Source organism: Montipora capricornis, chromosome 10 (assembly GCF_036669925.1).
Source record: "Montipora capricornis isolate CH-2021 chromosome 10, ASM3666992v2, whole genome shotgun sequence".
NCBI classification, from domain to species: Eukaryota; Metazoa; Cnidaria; class Anthozoa; order Scleractinia; family Acroporidae; genus Montipora; species Montipora capricornis.
The window spans coordinates 2,448,001-2,458,000 of record NC_090892.1 but is presented as its reverse complement, the minus strand read 5'-3'; the positions used below and the strand labels follow the sequence as shown (position 1 = coordinate 2,458,000).

Below are 10,000 nucleotides of genomic sequence, written 5' to 3'. Positions count from 1 at the left end.
GAACAAAAACTTTTCGAGTTTCGTAACCAGCCTATATCTATTAACTATGGTCTGGTCAAGCCTGTAATAGGCCAGATCACTGAAGAAAGCGACTGTAAAATAACCTCCGATTTGGGTTTAAGTTAGCAACAACAACAACAATCAAAAAACGTTTTATTCGGTCTTTGAGCAGCATTTCTTCCTCTTATTGCTTTACTGTAATGCTTAAAAAACGAGCAGCAGTGTTTTATCGGGGTTTAAAAGCACGAGGCGTAGCCGAGTGTTTTTCGACCCGATAAAACACGTGCTGCGAGTTTTTTGAACGGCTTAAAAAACATTCCTCAAAGAGCGTCTCCCTGTGGACTCAAAACAATGGTCCAAATTGTGAGAGGTGAATATCAGCATACAAGAAAAACAAGCTATTTCTTATTAGTATTCTTTATATAAAGAATACTAACGAGGAGTGTTTTATCAGGACATAAAGCTCATACACGTGACGTTTTATCGATGTTTTGATAGGCTGTTAGACTCATGAATTATTAATGACTTTTTTTTAACGATTCTTAATGAAAATAATGGAATAAACGGTTTTTGTCGGAGGTCTTCCACTTCCACCAGTTGACCGCTTGTTAAGTTATGAAAAGACAATGTACATTTCGCGATTGCTGTATTTCGTGCCTTCTTAACGCTTTTCAAGTCTCGGGAATGCTGGAAAATGGCGTTTTAGAAGAAAAAATTGGAAACAAATTTCGGGGGCCACGACCCCGGACCCCATTAAAAGCTCGCGTCAGCAGTACTCGCCTTCTACACCGATAGAGTTGAAAGTTACTAAGGTGTACAATGTATCAAGATGTCCTCCCAAGAACACGATTCACAACAGAGTGCAACAATAAGCTTTTAATGGCGAGCACATGCTCTCGTTCAACGGGAAATCAGTGACTGATGAAATGTGTCACGCAACATGTCACACCCCCCCCCCCCCTCCCCGTATGAAATATTAACAAACAAAGAAAAAAACTGGACCGTTAAAGGCAACAAGTGGGAAAAACATTAACTTGATGTGAAACTGCTTCTGTTGATAATAAGAGAGTGGTGGCGCAGTGGTGAGAGAGCACTCGACCCCCACAAATGTGTATATATATGGTAAATGGATGTTGACGTAATACTGGAAAAAATGTGATAAAACATGGCAGTTACAATTCAAAATCTTTGTAACTGCCATGTTTTATCACATTTTTTCCAGTATTACGTCAACATCCATTTACTATATATATATGTACATAGAAGCAATTCAATGTAAACTCTCATTGTACCTGAAGAAGGCTGGTTTGGCCAGCCGAAATATAGAACATCACTAAAAATCAAATCTACGTTGTATCGGCTCTTGCTTAAAATATTTAGTTTCACAAATTTAGAGTTTTCTTTTATTAGTCACGTGAGCATGGGCGTGGTATGATGACGTCATATTTAGGGTCATGGGCTTACAAAAGTTGGAAACTGACCAAAATAATGCCAAATTCGCTCAAATTACTTAACCATTACATCCTTAGCAACGCACCCCAAAAAATACGTCAGGGGCCCTTAAGGAGGCTCGAATTTTTTTTTCAAACAAATAAACATATTTTGTCCTTAGATACAGTTAGGGTAATCATACCAGGACGAAATTTGGCGAGGGTATTAGGTACCCGTTATAGATTTCTCACATCACATTTTCCTACAAAATAACGTTACCATGGCGACGATATAAGGCATTGTTTTGAGCCATAAAATCAAGATATATTGTCTTTTTTGAAAAAAAAACGGGATAGTGAAATCTTCCTAAAGTCAGCGTTACCAGATAATGTTAGAAATAATCTCTAAAATATTTAAAATTCAACAAAATCTGTAGGTCAGTTTTCAGAAAAATCATTTATTTTGAAATGTCTCAGAATTTTTTTAAATTTGAAAGACAAACGTTTTAAATTAATCTAAGCTAACATGCAAAAAAAAAAAAAATTCACCGTCCGGAAGCAGAGATATAAACGAGTAAAGTTGCAAAAAATGAGAAAAATGAGGGGGTTACGATTACAAGATCGACATTTACGCACGCGTCACTCGCTCGTTAGAGTGCACACGCGAGTGGAGCTACAGGCAAACACAAACGGATTTAAGTGACCATTAAACCGTGTGTGTACAATTTTCGTAGCTTTCGTGAATAGGGGATGTCTATTTATATTCCTTATATATAGGAATTAGAAGAAATGTGAGCGAAATTGACGGTATTTGTTTATTTCTGGTGACCCGTTCTGAATCGCGCGCGCGCTCAGCTGAAAACCCTTTCGAGCCTACTTAAACAACCTTCTACACCAGCATTGGACGCAGGTATGTCTTTCTTTATTTCAGCCTTCAGTCCTTGAGGTACAACAAGGCGTTCCCCCTTAAACACTAGGCCATCATAAATGCGAAGTTCATTTCTCATGTTATAGTAGGGCGTCAGCTCAGGGGAACCTTTGATCGATCTTCAGGCCATCCTTTCAGTATGGTGTCCATGAGAGGTTGTCGGGTTCTATCCTTTGCAGTCGCGAGTTGGATGTTTTGCATCCTCTCTTGTCGCATGGGTAGGAATTCGACCGCATTGATAGTCTCAAATTCGCTGGATGCTGTTTGACCACGTGCTTGCAGAAAAAATCAAAGAAACTTGATATGATATGTCACTATGAATTTCATGATTTTCAACAAGTAGCAGCCTGTCTTTCGCTGTTTGCCGTTGAAAGCAAACGCGAGGATGTTAAATCCACTTTTTCAAAAATTATTCTAATTATCCAGTGGTTGTGCTTGAAAGTGCGCCACTTAAAAATTAAGCTACTTTTACGTACTTAACAAACTGATTGCGAAAACAAGAAAATTAGTGTTTCGTGCATCTTTTCTCGAAGCAAAACTGTGAAACAAATTGAACGACGCCACCATCAAACTTCCTTATTATCATGACCGGGTATCATGACAACCTTGATTGTGATCTTCCACTCTGTGAGTGTATTTTTGTTCGGTATTCTGGTGATAGGACGCTGGTGACATCTCTAACCCATCCACTGCCTGGGTATCTCTCCTCATTTGAACAGCGCACCATATTAAACGACAAATTTTTTCCATGTAAAACGTGCAAGACATGGCAAGAAGAGCTTGTATAATGGCTCTGTTGACGGGAGCGACGCGGTCGAAGTTGAAAATCACACAAGCTGCCAAAACCCATATCGAAACTGGATAGATAGTTAAAGTGTACAGTAAGTGTTTTTTCAAAAGCGTGTTTTCTAAAATAAACCATATCAACGTTAGAAGAGCAAGAATTCCGAGTACAATACTAGCGGAAAGTTCTTGTTTAATACCATGGAAATATGTCATATTTAATGAAAGGCTTCGAAGGGCTGCAACTGTTACCCATGTTGCATACACAGCTATTCCATTGTTTACAAGCAGTTGAACAATCCAAAAGTCAAGCCGTCCAATGTGGTCTCTTTGCTTGTACAATCCAGCATAACTGCAAAGGAGCGTGACGTAAAGGAATGCCATCAAAGCGAAAACAAATCCAGTTGTTGGCTGGATTATCTCCCAGCTCATAAGCTGAGTCCACGCTATGTTTGATACTGTGGCGAGGCTAAAACATACAAAGAACATTGGAGGAAGAACATCGGGTACACTTGTCCTGAAGATGTGTGTTAGGCTGTAAATAATCCATACTGATGTCCAAGCATTTATAAGCTCCCATATTTCAAAGGCCAAAGGAGCTGGAGTAAATTCAATAGAGTATTTGCGCGCCATATTCCCGATGGAATTGTTTCCAAACAATATTCCACTGCGATTGTTGGCAGCATAATTCATGACCAGAAGGAGAGTGTGCATAATAAGGTTTATAACAATGCATGTTGCCTTAATGATTCGATAACAAGACGCCATTTTAGCTTGAGCCGAGAGCAAAGGAATTAACTGAAAGCTGATACGTACTTTTCAAATAAAGCCGACTATAGAAACAACAACAACCAAAAAGTATTTGCATGTTTTTTAGCCACTAAAAGACAACGTGCCACAAATCTGAGATGAAATTCAAAGAACTTTCAAAGTATAAATAAAAAAGGACATTATACCGCGAGCAGCTGGGCATCGATAATCCGCAGGGGATCAGGGAATATTATTAGGGACGTTAAGCAAGAACGACGACGACGGCTACGAGAACGCCACATAACAATAAGTTTAAATAACAAAAACAATAGTTCTGCACACTCAGGTGAATTAAGGCCTGTACCCAGATCTATTTTATGAAAATAAGTGAGGGAGAGTGTGTGTGTGTGGGGGCTAACTATTGATCCATTTTATGTAACACGAAATAACGTTCGCACATCGTTAGCATAAGATGTGTGTTTATTTTCATTTATTTTTTCATTGTTTTTACTGTCCTTATTTGGTATTAGTCTTCGTGTTTAAATTCAATTGTACTTTAGGGAACCGTTACTTCTGAAGATGTATGTTGGAGCATACGAAACGTCAAGTTCATAAAAGGTTTTACAACATGCGTTGTCTCATTATGTTTATAACCGCGGTTTGTTTGTTATTTTTACTCAAGTTGAAATGGCCGAAGAATAAGAGTGTCTAAGATGTGAAGCCTTATATATGATACTTGCGTAATATAAATGAATAAAGTTAAAGTTAAATATTATCACGTGACTTGTCAAAGTTATTATTAGAGCAGAAATCCTCTCATGATCAGCTAAACGGCAACACTTTTTAACTTTTTGGTGGTGCCTAGATTTACCTTTATGATGTTAACACTATTGGGTAAACATTGAGCACTAAAGACTGCAATACCACTGCTCGGACAGATCAAACAACGTTCACGAAGGCATTCTCTTCAAAATGGAACTATGGTTGGCCAAACCTAGCATGATCAGCGCTCAAACTAGAAAGCAGACGCAGACAGCTGTTTCGGGCTTGTTACTATTGGGTACATCATTTCTGTGCTTAGACATTTCAAGATAATTTGAAATGAATTTGTGAGAAAAGAAATCGCTTTCCATAGGGGCCTGGGCACTAATACAAAATGCCGTAAAATTTCCAAGCACAGTTCGCTTTCTTTTACCATTTTGACTAATCTAATAGTAGCGAAGTGTATTCACACTTTCCAAGCCGAGCGACTTGGAGTAATCGCAAAATTATACAGTAACGGCAAATAACAGTTTTAGACAACGTTCTCGTAGCCGTCGTCGTTATCCATCTTCAGGTCCCTATTATCAATTCGGTTTTCGACTAGCCTGCGGACAGGCTCCCGCTTCGGTTTAGGGCGAGTTAGCCGAGTTTAGTCTAGGGCGAGTGGGATGAGCCGAGAGCGGTATGGTGATGAGGGAGTGCAAAGGGGTGCCTCCCCCGCGTCCCACTCGCTTCGCTCGCGGATTCACGTTTCGCTCGCCGAATTTTTTTCGCCCACGCTGGAAGCCCGTTCGCAGGCTAGTTTTCGACCAAATCACGGAGATCCCATCTGGAGCTCAGAGTTTTTACGAGATTTCAACAACAATGAACAAGTATATAAATCTCACATTCGCTTATTTGAGTTGTTGGTTGGCCCATCTCAGATATGCTTAAAGGTGACTGCGATGTGCAACAGACCTTGCTGCTCGGTACTAAGGCTAAAGAATAAACTTGAACAATAAACCTGAAATTCAGAGAATCTAAATTCATTGGATCTGAATATAGGCCGCAGCTGAATTGTTTACTGTAGGTTTCATTGTTTTAGTTGTGCATTTGTTGGTGTTTGTTGCATCAATGCTTTTGAAGGCCAATCTCCTAGCTGCTTCTCTCTTTTTTTCCAGTACTCAAAATTTCCTAATATTACTGTATGAAAGTCTGCTGTTAAATGATTTTCCGGCTGCTTATATGAAAAATATGTTTTCACTCTGGTCTTCTTCTTATGATCTTTGCGGAGATCGCATTCTGTCCCTCAGTAAACCTAAAACAACCAGTTATGGTCTTAATGTTCTTTTTCTTACCAGGAGCCCATTACCGGGGAGCTTTATACTGTATTGTACGCTTGAGTCAACCCTGCCCCTGCGAGGTGCTTCTAAGAAAGATACGGGAAATGGTTGACTCAGAGGGTTAATATGAAAGATGGAAGCTCCGTATAATGAGCTCATGTTTTGGCTTATCAGGTAAGTGGTGGAATGAATGCGCTACCTGATTTTATCAGTACCACTGAGTTTACAGGTTTTAAAATGAGAATCCAGGGCCACATTTTTGTATAGCTGCTTTTCTTTTTGTGCATTTGTAAATATTATATATTTAGATATGTATCCGTATATGTTAAAAAACTCGATGCGATGACTAGCTGTGAATTCTTATTGCCTAAACATAACGTAGTTTCTGTCCTAATATGTCAATAACTTAGAAATTTATTATCTAAGACAGATAAATCATCCAGATAGCAAGAATTTCTTTGCAACTTATAATTTCATTGCATCGAAAACCTATATTGTGTTTAAGGGCAGGGTGCCTAGTCTCTGTTGTGTAATCAGTTCCAAACCAATCCTGAGGGCCTTTTTAGTAAGACATCCCTCTAAACCCATATATAGTCAATTGGTGGTTGAATTTTCTACAGGACAGAATGTAAAGGGTGGTATACAATAACATTATCTGTGATTGCAAGCAAGTAAATAAGGGTACTATACAAGGGAGCGTGAGTGGTCCGTATTTATTCAGCATTTTTCTGAATGACTTAGAGATTAGTATAGGTGAAGAAACTATCTGTTTTAAATATGCTGATGACTTTACAATTGTCGCTCCTGTTTTTAAGAACAATGACTAAGCAGCTGGACTTGTTAATACATTTTTAGAATGGTCTAGTAGTAACTTAATGAAATGTAATCCTAGTAATTGCAAGGAACTTGTTATCTGGACGAAAAGATATATCAATGTGCACATTGACATGATATCGAACATACCACAATGCTCTGAACTTACTGTCTTAGGACTCAATTTCCATCAAGACTGCAGATTTGATAGTTAAAAGCAAGCTTGGTAAGGCCAATAAATGTTTATATGTTATAACATCTCTGCGGAAGGAGGGATGAAGTCAGCTTGAGATAGACTATTTATTTAAGACAATGTTTTACCCAATGTCACTTACGCACTAGTGGTATATGGAGCCTCCGATCCAGAATTAATAACGGTACAAGATTTTCTACACAGATGCCACAAAAGGCGATACATCTCTATTAGATTGAATATAAGAGTATTAGAAAAACAAGACCGCAAAGTTTTTAGAAAAATTTCTCAACTTAGTATCCAAACCCTATGTGAGCACGTCCCAAAGGCTTAGGTCATCGATTATAATTCACGGTATAAGAATAGCTCCCGCACGTTGATAAACACAGAACGTTTTTATTAATAGATTAACTTATAAATACGATCTTCACGTGTGATGTAATACTACATTTTTTTATGATTTCAAACATGTAACATAAGATATGTAGTTTTTATCTTATGAGCTATAAAGACATTTATTATTTAACAATTCAGTATTGGATGAGGTTGAGCATGATAGCGATAATTATCAAGGCTAAAGTTTGTGTTATCTGCCGAAGCCGAAGGCTGAGGCGGATAACAAAAATAACAAATAAACCTCCATATACTTATTATAACTATTACCTTCCGAATGGTCGAATGTCATTGTAACGACTGCCACCAAGAAACAGATCAAACAGAGTGTGCGCAAAGTCCTTAGCCTTTTCGGGACTGGGAAGAGTGCCGTCACCAGTCGCTCCACCAATGGACATCAAGACCTTTTTTCCTTGCTTTTGACATTCCTCAATACCTTCTTCAATTTTAGGGCATCGAAGAAGAAATGGGTATTCTTGAGAAACGGGAGTCTCGCATTGGTAGGCAAAGTTCAAAGCAGGGAGACCTTATTAACGAAAAAAGAGAAACAGCGGGATTGCTTAAGTAAGGAGCCTCAGAAAGTATGGTCATGGGACAGAAAACGTTAAAAAAAAAAAAAAAAAAAAAAGAGAGGAATTGTGACAAACTGGACTGAATAGAGCAAATCGACTAACTCAGTGTTGTACCCAATTCAAACCCTTGGGAATATAACGTTTTGTTTCAGGTATTTACATATCATTTAAATATGAATGCTTCATTATAATACGTATGCAATACGCATTATTTGCATGATTTGGTCCATTCTGTGCAGTAGATAGTTTTTTATGATTACGTAATTGGTTTTTTCACTTCTGCGCTTGGTGATTCATTAATAGTCTCGCTTGCATGTATTTTCCCTCGCGTATCGTCTACTGATTGACATTACTTTGCGTTATAATTGCCCCATTTTATTTTCTGAGTTTGTTGTTAATAGCGAGTTTTTTTTTAATTCTTGCCAAAATAAGAACATCCAAAACACTTTTCACGAAAGAGTAACATTATCTTCAAATCAGATAATTACCTTTGTTTCTGGCATCAAAGAAAACTGTGAGAAAGGACACGGCCAATATGTCGTATTTGGTTGTTTTGCAGACCTCCAGCAGTGGTTTCTCGTAGTTTTCACGACCATTTGCCCAGCTCCGTTTTGTCCCCAGTACCCCACCAGCAGCTGACGGCCAGAATAGGTTGAAAGTGGCTCTGTAATGTAACAGACAGACGACTTTGGGGAATATCAGGACGAGAAAACATTTTTTGATGTAACGATACTAAATTTCATGCAATTCAGGTTGCGTTCGATTGACCGTATTCCGGAATGGGAATACATGGAATATAAGTTAGGAATCCTTCGTTTTTACGGAGATTCGCATTAAAATTGTCAAACATCAGCTAAAATGCTATTTTAAACATATTTTTGTTATCCTTGCTGCTTTGAAACGCGCCAAACATACCGTTGTAATCATCACTCCACGTATTCTTATTCCGGAATAGGGTCAATCGAACGCGCCCTCAGTTTGCTCTTTTTTTTTAAATTTTTCTCAGAATGCTGAAACAAAGTGCAGTATCTCTCATTCCTGGAAAGATGAGTTAAAACAAGATTAAATCTAAGGTTTCCACTGCTATCTCGTTTTCATCATCCCCTTGCCAATTAAATCTACCTCATTAGCGTTGAATCGCTTTTCAAGAATCGCAGAGTATTCTTTATCGCATGTTTATACCACGCAGATTTCGACCATGGCTTACCTCGTAAGGACCAGGCCACACCGCACAGTAAGAGGAGCGCCACGACACAGCGAGGAGGAGAATCCATGATTCTAATGATAAGGTTCTCCAAACAATGCTGTATGTGAATCCTATAGACTAATATAGTCTTTGGAGATTGTAAAAATGAGGCAATAAAAATGAAAGGTGCCAACATTTCTGAGTGAGTTGGCATTCACTTGTATTGACGGTTAAACTGCAGACGTTCTGTAAAACTACAACCTGAAAGTGTCGTTTTGTTGTCAGCATGGACTTTGTTCCTCAGCTGGTAGAACAGCTGACAATACGAAATCGAAAGATCCTGATTTCAGAAGCCCCTCCTAGTTAACACTGGACAGGTGATAAGAAAATGCTGCTTTTGCGTGAATTTTAAAGTGGTAGGATACTTTAGTCTTCGTGGAGAACAAATGCGTTGGGCCTTACAAAAACTCTCGCAATAGAAGCTTAGCAGGCTGCTTGCCACCTAAACCTAGTTTAAAGACCGAGTTCCCATGAATTTCTTATAGTTCAAACTAACTAATTTAAACGAGACATCATTCAAAAAAATCTCAACTGGTTGTAGGGTTTACCTCACTACGTGCAATAATCTCTGTTTTCATTTTCTGGAAGAAGCATGAAATGTCACCATTACTCCACTTGGGAGGATACACACCGTTCGAGAAGAGTAAGGGGTGTGGTCACCGGGGGACCGGGATTTCTGAGTACTTCATTGACCATTCACCATTTCAGATTCACCTTTTTTCTCATGCAGATCAATCCCCTAAGCTCTGACTCTGTCCTTTTGTTCTTGTACAATTATGAAAAAAGGGAGTCTGGCAAGGTCTCCTTC

General features: G+C 38.7%; 1 protein-coding gene and 1 long non-coding RNA gene across 2 annotated transcripts; one reads left to right on the top strand and one right to left on the bottom strand.

Annotated features, from left to right (window-relative positions):
* Positions 1–2,316: 2,316 nt before the first annotated feature.
* On the top strand, positions 2,317–8,709 carry LOC138021381 (uncharacterized). The gene is made up of 3 exons (XR_011126361.1): positions 2,317–2,340; positions 7,826–7,938; positions 8,506–8,709. It is a non-coding gene; the product is annotated as an uncharacterized lncRNA (long non-coding RNA).
* LOC138021380 (uncharacterized) lies at positions 2,331–4,758 on the bottom strand. The gene has a single exon (XM_068868245.1). It carries the CDS (start codon positions 3,907–3,909, stop codon positions 2,941–2,943), a length of 969 nt encoding a protein of 322 aa, XP_068724346.1. The 5' UTR covers positions 3,910–4,758; the 3' UTR covers positions 2,331–2,940.
* Positions 8,710–10,000: the final 1,291 nt, after the last annotated feature.